This window comes from Pygoscelis adeliae, unplaced genomic scaffold, assembly GCF_000699105.1.
Source record: "Pygoscelis adeliae isolate BGI_AS28 unplaced genomic scaffold, ASM69910v1 Scaffold85, whole genome shotgun sequence".
NCBI lineage: Eukaryota > Metazoa > Chordata > Aves > Sphenisciformes > Spheniscidae > Pygoscelis > Pygoscelis adeliae.
Genome location: NW_008824900.1, coordinates 4,269,051 through 4,292,489, shown reverse-complemented (window position 1 = coordinate 4,292,489; position 23,439 = coordinate 4,269,051). Strand labels below are relative to the sequence as shown.

At 36.6% G+C, this 23,439-nt stretch overlaps 1 protein-coding gene across 1 annotated transcript in view; it reads left to right on the top strand.

Moving 5' to 3' along the window:
• GRIN2A (glutamate receptor, ionotropic, N-methyl D-aspartate 2A) overlaps positions 1 to 23,439 on the top strand; it is a 184,505-nt gene that overhangs the window by 123,981 nt on the left and 37,085 nt on the right. The window contains exons 4-9 of the mRNA XM_009324731.1: positions 4,248 to 4,453; positions 5,911 to 6,079; positions 6,204 to 6,357; positions 11,064 to 11,189; positions 13,787 to 14,016; positions 20,488 to 20,648. Coding sequence (XP_009323006.1) covers positions 4,248 to 4,453; positions 5,911 to 6,079; positions 6,204 to 6,357; positions 11,064 to 11,189; positions 13,787 to 14,016; positions 20,488 to 20,648 — 1,046 coding nt within the window. The remainder of the gene's footprint in view (positions 1 to 4,247; positions 4,454 to 5,910; positions 6,080 to 6,203; positions 6,358 to 11,063; positions 11,190 to 13,786; positions 14,017 to 20,487; positions 20,649 to 23,439) is intronic.

The window sequence follows — 23,439 nt, the reverse complement described above, 5'->3', positions numbered from 1 at the left end:
CCTCTGGCTACCCTTTTCCAAGCAGTGATGGCTTGAAGACTGAGGAGATAAGAAACAGCTGCTGAATGGCAAAGAGTTCCCTTGAGATTGATCAAATACAAGTAGCAAGTCTTAGGCTGCAGATGGAAAGAATAAGATAGTAATTCTTCACTGTAGTGATAACATTTCCACAGTAGAGACAGTGTATTTCTATCCTACATGTGAGTTTAGCACTATTTTAGTTTTGTGGACCTGTTAGTCTTTGATAGACTGGCTATGAAAATTGTTTCTGGTCTCTGCTAAGAGTATGTAGAGTTACAGTTCACTATTGTTCTGTATTGGAGCTTTGTAGTTTCACCTGCAGATTAATGTGTTCTAGTGTTCAAATATTTGTCATTAAAATTAGAAAATGTTGCATAAAGAATATCTGTATCAGGGATCCCATTATTAGTAGGTAAGGATGCTAGTTTAAACACAGACTCCTTCTACCTCAAATCTAGATGCTTGGACTTGGTTGGAGGATGCCACGTTTAGTTCATCAGTAGCTATAATGATCACGAAGTAGCACACTGAAAATGAGTGCTGCAAAACACTGGAGGCAATTGAATTTTGAAGCTGTCCACATAGGTAAACTATTTCACTGTAAAATGGTTTATTCAAATATCACCGTTGTCTCCTACGGAGAGCAGCAACTGAACTTTTCATATTCTACCTTTCATATTTTACATATGAACTTTTTCATATTCTACAGCATTTATAATGACCTTCACAGGCGAAATCAGGACTTGGCATGCTTTTTTAAACTCAGATATTTTGCTTTGTTGTCATAGGTAAGCCACTTTAACAGTCGGTGTTGAATAAGGACTTAACATTTGGGTTTGCACACAAATTCTTACACTTTATAAGCAGACCGCTTTATAATGTCCTGAAATACAATGAGCATGTGTAGTTGTTATGACCTGTTGGTTTTTTCCCTAAGCATTTGAAAGTTTTAAAGGCATTCAAAACAGATATTAACTGGATCTAATACTAGATCTGACTTCCATAAGTGACATAAAAGCTGATCCTGCAGGACACCTATATATGGATGCAATTTCATAAATTCTCTTCATTGTGACGGGAACCTGCTCATGTTTTAGTTTTGCTTATTCTGCAGCTTTTCTGTGTCATTTCAACCCTTCACCCTGTAAAAAAGGGATACTATCAGTTGCACAAGGATGTTGAAAGAACTAAATAATATATGAAGATACAAAACATTGTGTAAATAATTAATACCATTCATATTCTTAATAACAAAGCTATAATTAGTTCTGCACAAACTAAAAGGCTTCTAATACAAATATAAAAATCCTTCCATATTTTGACTATGTGCTTTAATTGTATAAAACTAAATTCTTACCCTCCACTTAAAATAAGTGAAAAAGAAAAAAGTGGTTTGATCATTCAAAACTGTAGCAGAATGATAGAAGTGTAACATGTAATCTTCAACAGTATAGCTATTTTAAAATCAAAATACCAAATAAACATGGAAACTGTTCACTTGTGAGTCCAGCATCAGCAGCAGAGCAAATCCAACACCTTTGCTAACCATTTACATTAGTGGTTAATTAAACATTTACATTAATGGTTAATTAAACATTTACATTAGTAGTTAATTACATTAAACAAACAAATCCAACAGAAACATTTCCCAAACAAAAGGAGTGACCTACAGGCTCTTTCTAATTACTACCCTTCCTCATTTGCTATTCTTAGCCCACCAGTGAGGATTTTCAGAACTTTTCTGCCTTTTGCTTTTCTATCATTCTTCACATTGATACCTTTCTCCTGTGCTTTTTTTCGTTGTGCTTTCTGACACTGTGGGTTACTCGTTGTACTGGTGGTAGCAGGGATGGCCTGCAATGGACATGTGGTTTGTGCATGTCCATATAAAGCCCAGATGAAGTCACTGTGACACCCTGGGACTGCAGCAGTAGACCTCTTTGGACGGAGAAGTAGGGATGCCCCTAAGACCCAAGGCAAGGTCTTAATTTTTAATTATTTTTTAAAAATAAGGTTACAAGGAGTGAATATTGAGATATATCCATGAAAGGCAACAGATAAAAAATTTTGGACCTAACTTTAGACATTTGCTCAACACATAACACTTCCGTACAGATACAACTGACAAAAGAAACTAGCCTTTCCCCAAATTCAGCCATTTAAAAATATGACTGGTTATATCCTCCTCAGAACAATAAAATGGCAGTTACTCTAGTTGAAGTATGAAAAAGTATAATGATTCCTCTTTTAACAGCATCAAAACAGTCACTACATTTTTGATAGAATCAGATGAACTCATATTGTCATGGGCAGCTTGTCTGCCCGTTGATCCATGGGACAGTGATGCAAGTGCAGGGGGTGGCTTGCAGAGGGAAGTGCTTCAGGATTAGGCAGATCTGTCTCTTCCCAGAATCCTGTATCGAGTGATTTAGAAAGGCAGGTGCTGCCACTGCTATAGTCCTGAACACACAAATGCGACTGAGCCTCAGTCACGTTTCGTTTCCTTTTGCTGGTTGGAATGGGCAGACGGTCGGACACATTTTCCACTTCTGAAATTCATCATATTACTTGGCACGTTTGCTGTTTGACTGAAGTACTGAGCTGGCTGGAAATGTCCCCGTTCCAGATGGCCAACTTCATGGCGTACTTGGGGCATAGATATGAACGACACTGTGTAAGCTAATGTAAACCAGCACAGACTCTGCTGTGAATGCGATTATATACCATAACTTGATGACTAAACTATTATTGCAATATAACTGTTTCATACAGAGTTAAATAGATTTGTTTCCCTGTGTATGAAATAGTTTTTCTCACGAAGGCTTCATCCATTGTGTTTTGGTTAAATTTCATACTAGAACTGTACATATAAATCCTGTGTCCAGTTCCCATTGATGTAGGTGTGAATTCCTAATTCCCTTGAGATATTTTGAATTTCCTAATTTAAGTGTATAGAGATTTGGCATTTCTGCCTCCTACATTAAAGTTCAGCAAAACATCTTGACTTATAAACAGGATGGAAAGGAAACTGCAAAGGGCATGTGCTTATATGCTTCCCTAAATAGAAATGGATATAAATCATGTTCTCCTGGAATTTTTGTGATTCATTTTAAAGCCTTTAGAAGACAGAACGTAGGTGACAATTTTTTTTACAGGTTTTTTTAGGACCTAGGTCTGTCATTGTACTGTTAATTCTCACCATTTTCCTTGCAAAACAAATATTTTAGCAGTCTCATGATTATGTTATAATTTGTTTAGCTTAAGCAACTGAAGAATTATTAAAATGTGTTAGGTTATATATTTTGTGGATTGCTAGCTCATTTATATTATCTGTCATCGCTACTTGGATAAAACATGCAATTAGATTTATGGATACAAAGTGGTTATACACAATCTGAGGAAGAAAATGCTAGAGTTTTCAAAATATTTAAATCATATGCCCCTTTCTGGTGTTCTGGAAGTGGAAAGAAATGTAGGTTAATTTAGAAGGGATAATTTATGATAGTAAATAAATAGACAATTTTAATGTAAAGTGGAATATGCTTTCTTAAACTCCTCCAACAGTTGGCATTAACTAAAGCACGATAAAATACTTTATTTCTAATAAGAACTAAATCATGCACAATTGAACTTGTGTTTACTAAAACTGTGGTTTTGCTAAAACCTTAGCCTGGCTCAGGTGTGATGGAACCCTGGGTAAAGGCTTTCACAATGGCTTTTGGAACTATAAGAATAGAAGAGTCTTCTCTTTTGAGAAGATATAGAAATGATATTATGATACTTTGGTTACCAGTCTGATGTGTATGTGTGTGTGGGGTTAGTTTTCTTTTTTTTTTTTTTCCTTTTTTTGAGAACTGTTTTCTTATTACTGCAAATTGGTCCTGATTACAAATGGAGTATCTGGTTGCTGTTCTGGCTCAAATGGAAATGATGCATGCCAAATTTCAGTGCAGCTCTAGCCAGGTAGTAGGTAGTGTTAACTGATGTCATTCAGTCTTTATAAAGCTGTTAACTCTTAAAATAACGTTACCTTGTCTTTACCACAGTGCATTTTCTCACTTCATGCAATTACTAAAAACGTCTAAAGTAATTTTGATAACAAAAACCCAAGACAACTGTTTGCAATGTAATTTCCTGTACCTGTATCCCAGCACATTTAATATTAGATCTCATTTGTCAAAAACAAGCAAGCAGATATCAGCAGCCTGTGTATCCTGGCATTTCAGGTGGGGAAATGGGAGAACAACTCACTGAGCCTGAAGTACTCTGTCTGGCCAAGGTACAGCTCTTTTGCAGACAGTGACCCAGATGATAACCATTTGAGTATTGTCACCCTGGAGGAGGCTCCTTTTGTCATTGTTGAGGACGTGGATCCTTTGATGGAAAGTTGCCAAAAAAACACCGTGCCATGTCGTAAATTTGTCAAAATTAAGTAAGTAAATACACAGTGTTCCTTTTCTTTTTTTCTGAGTGCAAAATATATTCCCCTATTTTCTCATTAATTCTTTTCTTTGCTTCTTTCATTGTATGATTGTGTTCTGATACTCTGCTGTTCTTTTCCTTTGCTTCCTATCTTTGCTTTTCCTTCTGTATTTAATTTCCTCTTTCTTTTTCCCTTTCCCACACAGTATGCTCTTGTTTGCACGTCTTCCTTTTCAATAAGTTGAAAGGTTCTGGTTACATACATGTAAGTCACATTGAATTAATGACAAGATAGTAAGTTTATAGTAAATTAAAAGTCAACTCGAATTAGCACTTTTCAGTCACATGAAAGAAGATTGCGTTCTAAAATAGGATTGTTTTAATGAGTCCTCTTTGAATCGTTTCCACTTACGTTGAAATATGCCTGTTTTACTTAGTCTTTAATGATTTGAGAACATCTCCTATTGAAAATGTATGTTTATGCTGAAATTTGGTACAGGATAAACTACTCCAGCATAAAATACCATTGTGACATACCATCTAGAGAAAAGTCCCCTGCTTTGATTGCTCTATAACTTTGGAGCGGTCATTAGAAATCAGTGGAAAATTTCTCATTGTGCATTTATCAGTGTTGTTTCACCCATCCTGTGCTTCAGTCTACATGTTTATGAACTGAATATAGTAGCAATGTTTTTTTACTGAGCAGATTTAGGGAATATAATGCATGTTTCTGACGATTTCCAGAGACTGCTAAATGGTTGTGCACATGCTTCTCTGAAGTCCAGAGAAACATTTTTTTTGCCATAACTGTACTTAGTCAAGTTCTAAACTAGTTTTAGTTTAATTTTGAATTCTTTCAAAGGCCGCAAAATATTGCCTTGGCTTCTGAAGATGCTTATACTAAAAAGTTCTGGAGATCATGAAATGAACATTTCAGAAAAAAAATAAAGGGAAAGCCCTTATCTTTGCACTCAAAGATGGCCTGAAACTCACCTTTTCAAAGAGCAGAAAAAGGTGCAGGATCCATTTTCAGTATGGTGAACTGCTGTGCCTTTATATAGCTTACATCTTGGGAAGTTTTCTAATTACTAAATTACATGTAGTCTTATGTATGTCTTGAGAGTAAAAGTAATAAATGTTTAATCTAAGCCTAAGAGAGAGATTAGTAAGGGAAGACTGTATGTATTGATGGAGAAGTGGAGTGCAGTATGCTGGCTACTGCAGCAGAAAGCATGTCATACAAGGTCTATCATTATCTTCTATTTATCATCAAGCAACTGTGTTATAACTAGTAAGAGCTATAAACGCCATATAAAGCATCCTGTGGATTATTTCTCCATCAATTCAGAAAAACATGGTCACTCACAAGTATGACAAAATGTTGTTTCACAATACGCTGAATCTTGCTGTTGTGGTTCTTCTGTTTTTCGCAGTATAAATGTTTATGTCTCTCTTCTCTGTTGACAGCAACTCAACTAATGAGGGAACTAACGTAAAGAAGTGCTGCAAAGGATTCTGCATCGATATCCTGAAGAAGTTGTCTAAAACTGTCAAGTTCACATATGACCTGTATTTGGTGACTAATGGGAAACATGGCAAAAAAGTCAATAATGTGTGGAATGGAATGATTGGTGAAGTAAGTTCTGTTAGGTAAAAGAGCTCTTAAGTAAGAACTTAGCAATGTTTGTTTTTAATTCTTTTGGAGAAATGAGGTATTCTCTACTGAGTAATATTGGTGGTGTCTTCTCTTTGTGGATCAGGTGGTATATCATCGTGCCGTTATGGCTGTGGGGTCTCTCACTATTAATGAAGAGCGCTCTGAAGTGGTTGACTTTTCAGTGCCGTTTGTTGAGACTGGGATTAGTGTCATGGTGTCACGGAGCAATGGCACAGTTTCACCGTCTGCTTTTCTAGGTATGATTCTCCAACCCATCCAGATCATTTAATTGCATTTCTGTAGAGTTGGGTAGGTTTCATTGTTCGTTAAGCAATACAGTGCATTGACATGTTTCTGTCAAGTTTTGAATTTTACATTAGGAAGTTTGTACCGTGTTGACATGCTGATTAACATGATTATTAGCACATGAGGATAGTGCTGTTGGTTTCAGATGCAGTAAGTGAAAACCAATGATAGTGATTTCAATATGAAAAAGAATCCCCCAAAATCTTCAGCTGGGAAAACTACTTCCTCAAAAACCGCTTCTTTACAAACTGATTTATGTTTGTTTAGCCCATTAGAAATGGTTTCATATCTTTTTAACGTTCACATTCACAAAATAATTTAAAAACCCCTTGTAGAATAGCTAAGAAAAAGAGACTTTCTTATGATTAGAAGAGATCTGACAGCTAATTTGATAAGTTACCTCTGGCTTCTGAACACCATACTATTGCACTGGAGAGCTTCTGAGTGTTTTCTGCATTGATGCAATTGAACAGTGGAGTTGTGATGATGCAGTTGAACAGCGGAGATATAGCAAAGAAATGAAAGGCTGGACAGAAAGGAGGTGGGATATAAAGAAACAAAGACTTTTGTCTTCTTTCCTTGTTTGCTTCTTGTTTCAATTGTTCATTTCTCCTTTCGTTATTTCCCTCTCCTTCTCTTTTAGTGCTTATTGTTTACTTCTGTATTTGGTGGTTAGCCTGAATTTACCTGAAGCTGAAAAGAGAATGAGCCATGAGATGGATCAAAGTGCCTGGAATGCTGTTATGTTCCTCATAGTGTATTTGGGCCCAGTATTTTTAAGGATATTTTGCACAGGAAAGTAGTGCTAGCGACACTAAAATAATTTAAGTGAAATTGAAAAAAAAAAATCAGTATTTTCCAGATATCTTACGGAACAGTTTAGTATGTTCAAGTCCATTGGGTCAGCAGTGATGCCATTTTTGCATCACTGACTGTCTGGTTTCTTTTTAGATTGCTAAGTGTAAGTTCTTCACTTCCACTGAAATCACTTGTAGCCATCGAGGAGCAGTTTGTTGGTGTATTATCAGCTACAAGTGGGCAAATAATTGGGTTTTCTTGCACAAGAATCATCGTTTAGCCATCGAGCTTATTTCTCATACCTGTTCCATAAAGGCACATTACAGAGATGATGCCAATAAGTATGACACAGTGAGTAATCAAATAACTTCCCAAATGCGGTGATACCTAAACAGATTTTGTTGGTGGTTAATGTTTTTGTTTAATGAATGAAAGACTTTTTAATGAAGTTATAAGAGGCTGTACTTTTAATGAAAATATTCAGATGGCGTCTTGTCTTTTCTATAAGTCACTGACTTGTAAAGTTAATTCTTTCTTAAAATTGCACTTGCGGCATGTTGAAATTATAATTTGAAATATAAGTACTGGGGTGTTCTCTAAATGTGCTGCAAGTGCAGTTGATTTTTACTATGGACTCTGCTTATCTCTTAAAAACCTGCTAACAGCTACCATCAAAAGAGAGGCTCCTTTTGCATTTTTCACAACATAGTTATTAGATTTCTAAAATGCATTTCATGTTATTGGTTTAGTTGGGCATATATATAATTCAAAAAGGTAAAAATAACCCCTTCTTATAAAGCTCAATAGAATAGCATTACTTTTGAAGAAATCTGATTTACTGCACCAATAAATCAAGTCTGTGCTCTCAGAAGTATGTTCTGGTTTTTTAGACGTAGATGAAACTGCTGCTTTACTGGAATTGACTGTGTATTTCGATGAGGTGTGCATAGTAGTAAAATGCTTTGCCGTGCAAAATATGATCAGGCAGATAACTGAATTTATTCACAGACTGATTTTGTTTCAATTAAGTGAATGTCTAAGAATAGAGTCATCTTACATAATTTTTTAAAAATATTTTTTAAAATCTGTCAAATACAGTATTTTTTTTTAAATAGCACTTGATTACAGTTCATGAAATACCTGTTTTTCTGATTTGTTACTATGAATGTAGACAAGTACAGGATTTTGTCTGAGCTAGATTTTCCATTCAGTGGTTGTGTCCAATATATCTAAGTAACTGATGGGCTGACAGCCTCTTCCTCATTATCTGCTGTGTTCTGATTCTGATGTGGGTGTCTCCTTCAAATGAGAATTTTATCCACATTAAAACATTTTCATATCATACTAAAATTCATATACACTAGATCCACAAATAAATTTTTTGAAGATTCTGTGGAGATTTGATTCAACTTTATTTAAAAAAACAAACAAAATAAGGGAAACCTCAAATCCGCGTTTCTATATTTTTAAGAGGGAGAGAGTCATAGGTGAGGTCAGTTTTCTTTTTTGGGAGCATTGGTGGAATAGGAAATCTATGCCCCTATTTATTTTATGTATTATTTAAGTATTGGTTTTGGTGGTGGGAGGTAAAACTCGAAGTCAGTGGAGTAAGACATCTTTTTCATTGCTCAGTATTCTCCATTGCCAATCATTTGAAATGTACACTGGCAAGTCATATATTAGTATTTTTCTGCCATATCATAGCTTTACTGAAAATTCTTATAAAACCTGCTGCTTGCCTGAGGGAAGTTCTCCTTCTGTCCTTTGAGAATCAAAGAACAGTGCTAAATGTGTAATTTGATCTCTAATATGACAGGAAGATCGACTTTGTTATTCAATTGATTTTGTACTTGTTCAAACTTACTGCTCGCTATTCTGAATGGCTTTTTATTTTCCTATTGCTTCTTTTAATCCTCCACCTCATTACCACACTGCTTAAATTATTAAAGAGCATTCTGCTTAAACTGTTGTTTATAACTCGCTTTTTCACATCGGCTTGTTTTGCCCTTTGCCTTATTTAGATTTTGACAAATTACCATTGCTGTTTCTACACTGTTGCTTTTGATAAGAGTTTTATCAGGCTTGCTTTCTTCTATGAGAATGCTGTCAAATTTGTATGATAGTTTTATGTGAATTCCAATTTAATCCAGTTAATACGTTAATTCATATAATATTTGTTAACAACTGTATTTGGCTACATAATGTCCTTTATCTGTCTGCATCTGAACGGATCTTTCTCTGGCTTTTACGAATTCTGTTATTTTGCTAACTTACTATTCTCTTCGAAACAAGTAATTATAGTAGTTGAAAGAACTTCATAACCTTTCTTAAAAAATAAAATAATTTAAAAAAAAAAAATACTGTTCCTTAACCTTATCTTAAAAATGGAAAGAGAACAGTTTGGCTTAAAGTTTCCCTGCCTTGCCTTTTTAGTTTGCATCCAAAATCACCAGTGGGGCTGTTTGGAATTTGGTCTTTTCTTGGTTCCAAATTTCTGAAGAAATTTTAGCAAAGGCAAATGATCTTATGAGATTTTCATGCTTGGGCCCAAATTATTACACTTCATTCTAGTCCTGGGTGAATCATTCATGCTAACTTGGGCAAGGTTCAGATTGCGCTATTGGCCTTAGCACACCTCAATTCTCACTCATAGTCGTTTCCTGCAATGATGGAAGAATTTTCAGTGGTTCAAATCTTAATTTAAATTCAAAGAATGAAGAAGTTAGGATGGAGGAACCTCTTGGGCTTTCAAAAACAGGCAAAGCATTGGAATACACTGATTTCTTGTCATTTCAAGTGCTTCTTGAGTCTGTCCTAATTTGAAATAGTATACTAAGATTTTTTTTTCCTCATATTTCAGAGCACACTCACACTTGCATTATCTACGAAAATTAGGATATAAAATGCCCCCAAATAAGCTGACCTGAAAAAGAGATATTACTTTGCTATACAAAACCTTTCTTACATATATCCTTATACCATGACAGCTACAACAGGGACTCCTGAGATGACAGAGAATTTGTGACTGGGCAAGATGATATTTAAGAACTTCGCGTTATCACATACTATTACCATATCCAATCCTTTCAAAAAGTTGGTGCTTAGTCTGGTATTTGAAACTGCTTTTAGTTTTCTGTTCCAACCTACTTCTTTTATTTAATCGTGGTTTTTCTGTCTTCAAACTGACATTCAGTTTTCCATGAAAACCTTTTGATTTCAGAAATTTGCTCCCAGATGAGAATGAGACTTTCAAAAGGATGTGTTTGCAATTGGTAAAAATGACGTCTTCATTGCAGGTAGATGAAAGTGAACACAGAGAGAAAAAAATTCTGAAACAAAAAAATTTGGTTTGAATGCAAGTATTTAGCTTTTTTCCCCAACACTTTTTGTTGGATAGAAAATGAGAGAGAAGTCTACTTCACTGAATTACCAAATGTATTAAATGTATGCTTAATTGCTTTTGCTCTGCAGAAACACAGTCATAATGGTTGGACCATTCTGTTGATAAATGCATATAACATAGCATAAATAGAAATGGGCTACCTGATTGTAGACTGAATAAGCAGCGAGTCAACCAATTATTTGCCACTCAGTGTCACTGAAGGCTTTGTCGAAGAAAAGTGTGCAGCCTGTTTTTGAATTGCAACTTACATTTAAGATTTTGACTGTATGAATTTTGTGTATATATACTAACAGCAGTTCTTTATATATTGTTACTTAGTTATTTGCTAGCATTTTGGATGGTAAAAGCTAATTTAAAGAAAGCTGCTGGGCTTGCCTAGCTGAAGACATTTGAATTCTTGTGCTGCAACTGGTTTAATGAACTGTGTTTCTGTTTCTCTTGTCTGTTTTGCTGCAGAGCCTTTTAGTGCTTCTGTCTGGGTGATGATGTTTGTGATGCTTCTCATTGTGTCCGCCATGGCTGTCTTTATATTTGAGTACTTTAGTCCTGTAGGATATAACAGGAACTTAGCACAAGGGAGAGGTAAGCTTTGCGTTTTACACAACCCTAAAGCTATAAAAATCAATTATTTCCCATCCCTTGCCCCCCATCTTTTAAAATAAACATAACGTAGGAATAAGACAGTAAAAGGAGCTATGAAACTATGTTTGCTCTTCATTTAAAATATGAGTTCTTGAGGGCTTATGTGTTCATGTTTGTATTCTAATTAATTGGAATAAAGACATATAGAAGGGTAAGTGATATCAGAGAGTGTTGTATTCAGCCAGTGTTTGGTTAGTATACTGTATCAGTTGTAGAGTGTCAGCTTAAAAAAGGATTGGAATAAGTTCTACAGACTTCTGACTCTTACGAATTCATGGTTAATTCAGAGAAAATGACCTAAACTGATGTGGTTTGGTGGATAATCTGGAAAAGTAGCAGTTACGTTGTATATAGTTTTGTATAGTCCCTATAAAAAGTCTGATGAACTCAGCCTTGAAATGAGGCCAGCGGCAGAAGGGCATTGCTTCTTTCTGTGTAACATCCATGGTTATAGAAACTTCATTTTCAAAATATACCAGCACAACAAATTTAATACAGAGCTTGCCTTTCTTAGTGAAAGCTGCAGTTGTATATTATTAGCACTTTGAACTGAGAATGAGGATTCCATGTATTGTGGTGCCCTCATCCTTCCCTTTCTTTACTTACAGTTGAGAGTGCAGCCTGTTTTTAATTTCTAAATCATACTTGCCTCATTTTATAACGAGATCTTCCAGCTTGGTGGACACAGTTCTGGAGACTATTACAAGCTAATGGTTTCTTCTAGATTATGATTGGCTTGTTCCCTGAAAAAGGGGATTATTGTAATGTTCAGATGATGTTATCATTTCAATAAGATGGTAAACGTGTAACCTCTGTCCAAAATAAGCACTGTGTCTAGGAAGGGGAATCAAAGGTGAATATAGACACTGGGGATCTAGGGGCTAGATTATTTAGTACACTTACAGCTACAAAGGCATATTATGGCACTAGACCATCCTAACTTAGCTCTAGAGACTTGCCACGAGTCCAGCTGCCATTCATTTGAAACATGGGAAGCTTAAAATAAGTGGGAATCTTTATGTAGATTACTCCTTTCCCTAGGCATTTTTGGCAGGATGAAGCTCAATGGTAATACAAACTCCAGTAGCCTAAACAGACCTTTAGACTGCTTTCTTGGCATATACTTCCCTTATCATTGTTGCTCATAAAATACATATTATCCCTGTATCAGCTCAATCTCAAATGGCTGTAGAAGGTAGTTTCATAAACCAAGTCAGGTCAGTTGTGTTTATTTTACTGTGCTCTATCTTCTTATCAGTGCTGCAGAATTGAAAGAGGATAATCTAAGATGTTGTGCTCAGTTGCATTGTGAAAAATTTGCACTGTATTAGAGAGCATTTCTACTGAAATGAGAACATGCACTGAGATAGACACTTTGGGTTTTATTCTTTTAATAATAATTAAATCTTTATTAAAATAAATTATAATTAAATTAATAACTAAATCTGAGTTTGTAATGTGCATCCCCTCGGATAAAGGGACAGGGCAGGGAAGGAGGTAATATTACAGGTGTCTGCATCAAAGCTTATTGTCTGAATTGCCATTTAATTATAAAATAGATACTTATAAAAAGGTCAAATGAGTCACAGTCAGGGGAGGCCTGTTTCTTTCTATTGAGGATAAAGGGAGTCTAGATGATGAGCAATATGTGATGACTGCACTGTACTTACCTGGAGCTGGGTAAGAACAAACTTCCCTTTATTCTCATAGGGCTCTACAAATAAGGCCTTTTAAGTGGATAATAGCATTGCTAATCCACTTCTGCCACTATGTGGGCGTGAGGGCATCATGCTGACCACTTCTTCTTGCTTTGGGATGAATTAAAAGCTGACTGAAAACAGGAATAACAAAAATTACAGAATAGATTATCTGGGATGGGTTTTTGCCTGTAATGCCAACACATTTGAAGCCACGGAACTGACTCTGAACATGTGAGGTAGCCAGAGTTTCATTTGCTCTCAGTTACGTATTTCTACAGGTAGCTCGTTTGTGTTGACTTAGTGATTTATTCTCTGAGTGTAAAGTTGCTTAAAAGTAGGTGATGTATTCATACATTTTGATCTTAAATATGCCTACATAAAGTTCAAAAAGCACGATGTTGGAAGACTGGAGGTGGTAAACAATAATTTGGGTGAGAAAAGTACTAGAATTGAATCATTAAGACTTAAACCCACAGTTTTCCTTTTACATGTTTGCTGGCACAGGAGACTGAAAGGGCCAGTACTATGGCACATATCTTACTGCAAGAGACACCAGTTTGCTTCTCCAAACCTATGCTTTCCATTTTCATGTTAAAACTTTTGAACTAAATGCCACGTAGAAAAATGTTGAATTATTTTTTACAAATATGGAAATTAATGTCATTACAATAGAGAACACCTATGGTAAATCTTGTGATTCCATTGGGAGTACAGTGAGTATGTATTGAAATATTTTTTTTAACCATGTCTTTGTGACTAATTTGTTGTTATTATGTAGGGTATCTTGCCAAGGTTTAATTTAACTGCAACTAAAATAACTGCTCTTTGCAATTACAGATCCCCATGGACCATCCTTTACCATTGGAAAGGCAGTGTGGTTACTCTGGGGCTTGGTATTCAACAACTCTGTGCCTGTGCAAAACCCCAAAGGGACGACAAGTAAAATCATGGTGTCGGTTTGGGCTTTCTTTGCTGTCATTTTCCTGGCTAGTTATACTGCCAACTTAGCTGCATTTATGATTCAAGAGGAATTTGTTGACCAAGTGACTGGACTGAGTGATAAAAAGGTAGGTCTTCAGCTCAAAAGAGGTCAGTGTCCATTCTTCATAATCCTTCTACAAATTCGTACTTTGTGTTAAAAAAAACTCTGAGCAGGATAATAAGCTAAACCTGGATGATTTCATTCTGAGTGTAACCCTTTAGTAACAAACTTAAGACCCAAAGCATGAAAATATCAGACTGTTTTCAAAGTCTTTGAGTTGCCTTTTCAAAAGTAACTGCATTAATTGAAAAGTACCTTTATTTTGTGATGGAAATCAATTCCTGTTTGATTAAAAGGAATGCTTCACCAATATACAAAAGCTTGAAGAAAGAAAAAGTCAATTTGAATGCAGGGAAGGCATATTTAAAATTATTTGAACATCTCTGTGTGGAATATTAATAATATATTAATTGACAAAATATTCATAAAACTATCCAGTAATTATCGGAAGCCAGTTTATGCTCCTGAAAAAATGTCTTTTTGCTTTTTGTGCAAGGAAGTTATAGAAAGAGTTCTGATTTAAAGTGGTGCCAGCACAAATAAGCAAAGAGAAACTATAAAAAGTGATACATATTGTCTTGGATGTTTGAATGTTTTCCTTGTATAAAATGGCAAGACTAAATAGGAAAAATAAACAGATAAGAAAATTTGGAGTTGTGTGTTATCACATTGAAGTGAGATGTAAATTGCATAGGATAAGGTGCAGAATTTTGATGTGTTTGTGGAAGATGCTTTCCTAATTCAAAAGCTTTTGTGAGAATTTCACCTTGAGCAGTGGACTCTGATAGTTCACTTAAACCCTACTGAAGTTTCACACAAACTCGCAAATAATAAATATGCTTATTTTTCATATTGCTCTAGCTTGACTGAACTTTCTTCTGCTGAAAGTATACTTCCTGGATCTTTGTACTTGTGAAGTTAAATCAATAGTCTTATAAATCAGAAACCTAGCAATTACTTCTTTTTTATTTCATTTGTGTGACTGCTTTGTAATAGTGGTATTGGATAGAGGGATTGAAGTTCATTTGCAAAATTATTGTTGTGATGGATATGCACAAAATGCATGAAGGACATGCCGTTTTCAAGTTTGTGCCCAGTTGTTTTAAAATGAAACTACATATTGACATTAAGAAGTAGTATTTAAACAGAGTATAGCACAGGGGAGAACTTCACAAGGGATTTTTCTTGAAGGACAGAAAATAAATGAAATTGTTGTTCAAAAGAAGGCAACAGCTCAGATAGCCTTGTGTCTGTTTTTTGTTTTAACTGCTTTTTATGACCAGCCTTTGATTGATGTCCTGAAGTATCAAAGCATGAATTGCAAGCATGGTTAGAGGAAAGACAGATAAAAAGAAACAAAAAATGATAGTAGTTTTGTTTTCATTAAGTTGTGTTGTCGCAAAACCTTTGAAAGAGTATGAAGACTGTTAAATATACCTCTATTTTAAGATAATATTCTTAGTAGGAGACAGATAAAAGGTATTCTTCTCTTGAGGATAAAAAAAAAAAAGGATTTGAGAAATGTCTTCCTCCTGTTTGTGAGAAAGTACAGAGCATTTTCCTGGGAAGTCTTGGTTTTGGCAGGATTTGGCTTGTACCTGGCACAGCACCAGCATTCGGGTCTGCCAGTGCACCCTTATCTTCCTCTCTCTGCTGGCTGTTTGCCACTCTCACCCATGGGCTGGGAAAATGTCGGTATTTGTTCTGTAGCTTTGGCTAATAACTTCCTTATTTTTGTCATTTTTTTATTCTCTCTGCTAAGGAGGATTTTCATTCCACAAAAAGCAAAATAAAAATAGAAAAATACTTGAATCAGAAAATACCATCTGTTTTTGTTGGTCTGCTGATCATTTATTTGATCTGCCACCTTTGTTTTTATTTTACAGTTCTTCAAATTTTGCCTGAAGCATATAGAGATAAATCAGGGGAGCCATGCCTTTTCTGATTAAATTAAACAAGCCAGAAGTCCAGAAAAGCAGTGATCTATTTCAAAACATTCTTCTTGCCATACACAGGTTTTACATCCTCCACAATCCTGAGGTTTCTTGGATTTTAAAAATTCAATTAATTAAGGATAATTTATGGGAATATAATCTGATTTATGTTAAATTATTTTTCTCCCCTCTTTGCCTTGTTGCTGCAATGTTGTTAGTAGGAGAACAGTTCAGGAATTTGCAACAACTTTACTGCTGTTCAGTAAAGAACTCTGAACCTTGCTGCAAGCAAAGCGGTAATAGGCAAAGGCCAGTGAGAAGGAACCAAAGTATGGGTCAAATTAATTATAAATAAGTAATATCTAGAAGTGCAATAAATTTTTGAAAAAACTTCTGGGCTGGTAAATCAGTTTACTATACTTCCCCTCTCCCCTTTTTCCTACTGCCACAACTGAGGAGTCGAGCTCTTTTGTCAATGCTGTATTGTCAATGCAATAAAGTATTCCCAATTAGAGATAGTGGGTTTTCTAAATCCAGTTCCATATATGATAGACTATAGAGAAGAGAAGCCAGGAAAAAACCCTTCTCTCTCTGAGCAGTCATCCCTGACCCTCAGCATTCAATATTTTCCCATTCAGGAAATGTGTTACACTCTGGCATCTGGTTCACCAGGTTTGCTGAACACATGATAAGGTGCTATTTACCCTCCTTCACTTTAAGACCTCTTGATAGTTTCCTCAACCTTCATAATGTTGCTAATGAATTTCTGCATGCCATGTCATCTATGTGTCACCCAGAAATACATGGCACAGCATGTACTGGAGTTACTAGGGGTGGGTGTTCATAAACTCAGATGATTCAGAAAATGAGAAGGAAAATTATATTTTGACATTCTTGTGTATGTAAAAGATTTTTAAAAGCTTTGTGTTCATAAAAAGGTACAGAAAATGAGTCCAAATGTATCCAGCAAAGCTGGTATTCGTAGCACTTGTTACTTTTGAGACCATTTATGCCTTTTTCATATAATGAAAGAGCAAGAAGATTCCTAAAGGAGAGTAGATAGAGTAGACAGCAGTGGACAGAATTGTCTTGCAAAGCGTTTATCTGCTGCGATTCCTCTACACAGGCACATTTTAAGAAATGCCTCACGTGCATGTGATCTAGGGGATTCTCTTCAACCTTAATAGGAAGCCTTAATTATGCCATTTACAGGTTCCTTATTTTTGCATGATTCAGAGTATTCTTGTAACCAGGCTTTATATTTTTGTGCAATAAAATGTCACAAGTTCTATAGTTACTTAGAGAAAACAGAGCAGGCTGAGGTCAAAAGGCAGCATGGATGATGGGGTAGTTAGGGTGACCCTCTCACCCCAGTCAATCTCTCCACTTCAATATTGGACCTTACAGTGCTTTTTGAGGGTTGTCAGGCATAGATATCAAATGTATTTCAGTAACTGATGATTATAATAATAGTCTTGGAATTACTAATAGCTATATTTTTCAAACATCAGAAATCAGATTGTCAGTGTTTTCCATCTTGTAAAAGAAGAAATGAGAGAGTTCAAATATGAGTGTTTTTCTATCACTCCAAACCAGCCATAATTCCTGTTAAAATCTGTGTTAGCAGAGGGAGAATATTTACTATTTTCTACTATTATAGTAATGTTTTCCACAGTTCCTTAAAATACTCCAGAACAATAACAAACAACTGCTCTGAATACCAGCTTTTTCAGGCAAGCATGCAAATCTTCAGATTCAGTCAGTGTTTAATGTTTGTGAAAGATCACTTTACGGGCTTAATGAAATTGTCAGTTTTATTAAGGCATATATGTAAAACAAAATAAAAGCAAAAGATTGGAGTTTTGTTGCCATGTGCCACAGTTCTAGCAGCTGGCAGAGCATGGGGAAACAAGAACAAATTGGTTAGTCTTCTGAATAACAGTAGATCTCGCCACAATTATGATTCAAGCAGGGGGCTTGTGCATTCAACTTAAGGATTTTATTAACGATTAAAAAAAATCAGCATTTCAGAAAATGTCTAGGAAGAAAATTGTTTCCTTGCAGACATGATATATTTTATTTCCCATCATGGGGCTTCAGGGAAAATTAGTGCATGTAGAGACTTGATCCTTTTTTCTTTCTCGTCTCATGCCTGCCACATAGATCTTTGCTGCAATCACAGAGCCTATATGCTTCTCCAGGACATGTTAGTTCACAGAATACAAGTTCAAAATTATTGATGAGAACTTTATACACCTTAGATACAAGTGCACTGTTAGTAAAAAGATTTTGAACCCTTTCTTTCTTCTTTACAAGTAGTCTGTGAGCAGGCAGTAGTAGCAGACAGCAGTTTTAAAAAAATTATCTCCCCGTGACTGTTAAAATTTGTTGGTTGGGTGTCTTGTGCCAAGAAATTCCAGTCTGTGGGTGGTGTGTCGAACTATTCTCATCTGCTTGTTATCCCTGTGATCTTTGAATGAACTACTACTTTTTATTAATCTCTGCTCTCCTGCAGAAATATTTCTGTGTTCCATGAATGTTCAATTTGGGACAGATCCCTCAATTCCTCCAACTATTCCTATGGGAGGAAACTCCTTAAACTCACATTAATGTTCTTGAAAAGTGAGAATATTCAGAACCAAACTCCATTTCTAAATTACCAGGATATTCCACCATAATCTCCCTTTTCCCCCAGTTCCCCTGCCATACCCCAGGACTAGGAATTGAGCTTGCAGAATGGTCACCACAGCTGAATTTCCAAAAAATGTCAGCTGCATGAGCAGCAGCAATTTTTACAGGTCTTCAAATCGACGTTGTTTCTTTAATTATTTTTTCCAGTTCTATTGACTGGAAAATTTGATACAGACATTGGGAGATATTGGAAGCCATCTCACTACTTCAGGGATTCATTATCTGTAGATCTAAATAAAGTTAATAGGAAGCTACATCTGTATCGGTAGAATCTCTGGACATATATTTAAGAGCAGGGTTTGTTTCAGTGCTGCATAATGAACTCAAAAAAGCAGACAGCAAATACAGACTAAGAACCATGACTAGTATACAGCGTAATTTTAGTGCATGGGTCAATTAGTATGTGTAAAGTAGTAGCAAAGTAATAATTTAAACAGTAAAGCTGTGAAAAGGGAAAATGAGAAAAGTAAGACATCTGTTAGCTAAACGAATAAAGAAGAGTTCATTCCTTTATGTGTTGTCAAAATATGCTTAATTAAAATGAAGCATTTAATCGTAGTTCTGTAACATGAAAATATTGTTGCAGCAATAATTTCATAGTCAAGGTTTGATGGAATTGAAAATACTCCCAGTTTTTGTATAAGCCTATTTGTATTCTCTTTGCAAATTGGCACTGGATCCTGGGAATTCTTGATGCCCTGAGACCAAACTTTAAAAAGAGAAGTATTACATATGTAGCCCAAAGCAAGCAGCAGCTGTATAAATATTAGCTGTCTCTTGCAGCACAGGGTATATAGATTGCTCTTCTAACTGCAACAGTAAAAACAGGGTGCATTTTACCGTGGAATTCATGGGTGACTGCTTTTATCAATGCTCAATTGAATTTCCTCATTAGCCAATAGTTCCTCTAGTTTGAGTGGCCTTTTTCATTTATTTCTTAAAGAGACATTTTAACTTAATCCTAAAGTGTCACTTGGTATTTAAAGGGAGATATTGAAAAGGCACATATAAAATTTTCAGGTCTGTTAGCAAAAGTTTATGTCAGGTTATCTGAATGATTTCCAAATCTGAAACCTGAGTGTGCCCTGAGTAATTGCTATTCCTTTGCAGATAGTCCCTGGCTGGTTTGTCTGTGCTGATGCAAGAGTGATGCACAGAGGGTAAAATTGTAGAATAAACCTATGTGCCCTCAAGCAAATGGTTTGTAGTTTTAAATTGTAGGAATAAATAGGTACTAGGATTGTAGGTGTGAGAGCTCCAGAAGCCCTTTTCGTGTCAAGTGATGTAGCTGCTGAGCCCCTGGGGAACTTTCATTCCCCTTGAGTCACGGCGGTGGAAGGAAAGCCAGCCCTCACCCTGTCCCTCCCTGCGCACAAGCTTCCTGCAATGACCTGCACCCCTCCGGGAGCAGTGCGTTAGGCTCCCTATCAAGTAGTGCAAATGATCATTTGCCGCCTTCGTGTGGGGACCCACAATGTCTCAACAAAATCAACAAAATACTGTTTTCTTTCGATTGCTGTTTACCAGTGTGTCTGCTTGTAATTTGGGTTCTCTAGGGAGATGTTGGCAGATGAAAAACATCTTCCAGTATCTTTCTGCTCCAGTTTCCGCTGTCCTGCCATATTACAATGCATGGGAGAAAGTCACGTTACAGTGGCAAAACTGAGCTGTTTTTACTTTGGATGTAGATGTTTCTGTAAGTTCAGTCAGTGTGAAGACAGTTTCTGGTATAATAGAGCTGAATTAACCCACAGCATTTGCCTAGAAGAAATTTGAGGCAGCTTATACAACTTCTGTTTTTTTCAACCTGAAATTGCCCTTCTTCACATTTTGAATGCCTGAAACACTTTGCTTTTCCCTTTTCTCTCTAGTTTCAAAGGCCATATGATTATTCACCTCCTTTTCGATTTGGAACGGTCCCAAATGGAAGCACAGAGAGGAATATTAGAAACAACTACCCTGATATGCACCTCTACATGACAAAGTATAATCAGAAAGGAGTTGAAGATGCCTTGGTCAGCTTGAAAACTGGGTAAGCTTTTTTCCACAGATTTTAAAGAATACTATAGGCTTTGCAGAAACTGAGAAATATTGATCTGTACTGTGATACTGAACAGACTGATGTCAGGCATGCTGTGTAGTACATGGCTCTTTTTCTTTTTTCCCCAACTGCACTGTACAGATATCAGAAAGGAAAACGATTGCCTGTGATTTAAAATATTTAAATATTTTAAAATTGCATGGAAGCTTCGATGTCCAATGTAGAATAGATTCAAAGGGCAGAATTAGTATTTCTCAAATTTAAATAGAGATGATACAGATGGACCTGGATTTGGGTGGGGACTCAACACAGAACATGGTGTTTTGTACAGTCCCTCCTTATATTTGCAGAACTCTCTCTCGTAGGAATGTGCTTTCGCAGGGTGAATTTCTGACAAAGCTTGTTTGTCAGGCCAGTGTGCAACTAGTTGTCATTTCTTTTCAACCTCCCATCCCTTTGGTATGCTTTTAGGTCCATGCTTACATTTTCTTCCCTCCTCTAATTAGCATGGCCCTGTACATTTACTGTCAATCTGAAGTATTGACTTTGATCTTCATAAAATCTGTTGAGATGAGATAGTCTTAAATGTACTGTCTAATCCTGCTTCTGGCAATCTTGGTAAATATTCTGGCAAATATTATTGTCCTTCTTCCTTAAGATCTGAGATTTAGACTTGAGTGCCATCCTTTTCTCTCTCTGAAGTAGCCTGTTCTGCCTGGTTGGACAAAGAGACTGAATTTTCATTCTTAATCCTCAAAAGGTATGAGAATGACTCACTACTTGTATCAGTATTCATCTGGGTAACAGGAATGTGTTACCTCTAGTAATCTTTTCTAAACATATAGGCTTGATAATAGCATGTGTATCTTTGTTAATAATACTGGATTACAATAATCATAATTTATCAATATAGTTTGTTTAGGTTTGTTTTGTTTTGAAGTGAGAAGGCTAAGTTACCCATAGTGGATTTAAGTACATCTACTCTAGTGGCTGTTTCAAGGCACATCTCGCCTGCTATTATAATATTTATGATGAACACAGGACACATTTCTTCCTATACTAGATTAAGCTGTTACTTTTGGTCCTTTTTTGGGAACTGCTTGTCCTTTTAATTTTTACTCTCCTTCTCCCAAACACGTAGGGGATTGTAACGTATTTCTTATGCGAAAAACCCTGAAGTCCCCAAATCTTTCCTTAGAGTGCAGGTTCCCTTCTTTAAAAAGTTATCCTTCCTACTGTTTCCTTCTCTGCTGTCTCCATGTTTCTGTCTGGACTCCCTCTGTCGTCATTTCTCAAGGCATTCTCAACTGGCATTTCTCAAGCACCGTTTGTCCCATCCTAAGATAGAGATGTGACGTAATGTGAGATGAACCTCACCCAAGGTCTTCCAAACTGGAGGCAGAGCTCCTGCTCCTACTGAGCCTGTGCAAGTTATATGTCCTGGGTGACAGCTAAATTACGCATTATAGACAGTCAGCTGAATGCTACCTTTCCTGCTGTGATTTTTTTAAAGAAGCTATCCATAATTTCAGCCACTGCTAGGGCTTGTTCAGTTGGATGGTTAGTTTATTTAGGGGACGTATATTCCTTGTACTTTTCACCAACCATTTGTGCTACTGAAAGCCCTGAAAATCTGCTGTTAGCTTTAAAATCAGGCCACCTGTCAGACATTTAAGCATGAAAAGGGGGAGCTACCTGGCTGCAGGGGAGTTCAGGACATTCACTAAAACTCAGGCTGGCAGCTCTTGTGCCAGCTGCTGCTCTTCCTCAGAAGCTTTAGTCCTTTTGACAGCATAAACTATTCATTTTTTGTAGATTGGTTTTTTCCCCCCCGCTGGAGGTTCTTTCCTCTTCTAAGTGATTTCTCAGTGTGGACACCCCCAGGTGTCTACCTTGCTCCCTTTGACTGACATTTCTGTAGCAGATGGTGCAAATAAGCTGCCATGTGCAGTGTTTTCCAGATCAATATAAGTAACTGCTACATAGAGCTGCTCTCCTTAGTATTTTGTCTGATGGCACCTACAGAAGGATTAAACAGCATGCCATCAGCTGCTGAAGTTTCCCCACAATAGAAGTGTCACTTTATGTTTGCTTGTATCACAGGTTTGGACATTCCAGCAGGAGAGTGTGTCAAGTGGGCTTACGTATTTTCTGCCTTCAGCTTCTGCAGAGGAAGAACTGTGCAAAGACCCAATCAATGTGGTAATAGGGCACTAAACTCGGTTACAGATCAGGCAGCATGATTGTACCTTCTTTTTGCCTCAGAGTGGTTTCTCTCTGGAAAGATGATTTCATTTAGATGACCAAACCGATCAGGCTCTGTCATCCTCACCTGTCACTTGCACCTTGAGCCCACCCAGATTTTCCTTTTTGCTAAGATGTTTGGTGAGGATGCAGTTCCCGTGGCTGACACCTCAGGGATCTCTGGAGCTAAAAGTGTCCTGAATGAAAGAGATGAGACTGTATAATATGGGACTGTAATAACTTGCATTCTCTGTAGGGAGGAGAATAGAAAAGCATGAATAGGTATTTGGTAGTGTATTACAATTGACTCCTTGGCTCTTCAGTTGATGATTAGCTCTTGAATGGGAATCAAGGAGTCTCGGTTGGTGCGATATTGCCGCCGGTGTACCGTGGTGGTAGCGATTGGCACTTGTTGGTCTTCGACCTTCAGCAACCCCACAACAGAGGGGTCCTCCGAGAGACCAGGCAAGGCAGACAGCTGTTTAATTTCCTCCATCTCCAAGGCAGCTATACCAAAAGCCCACCGGTACCCTTTTGG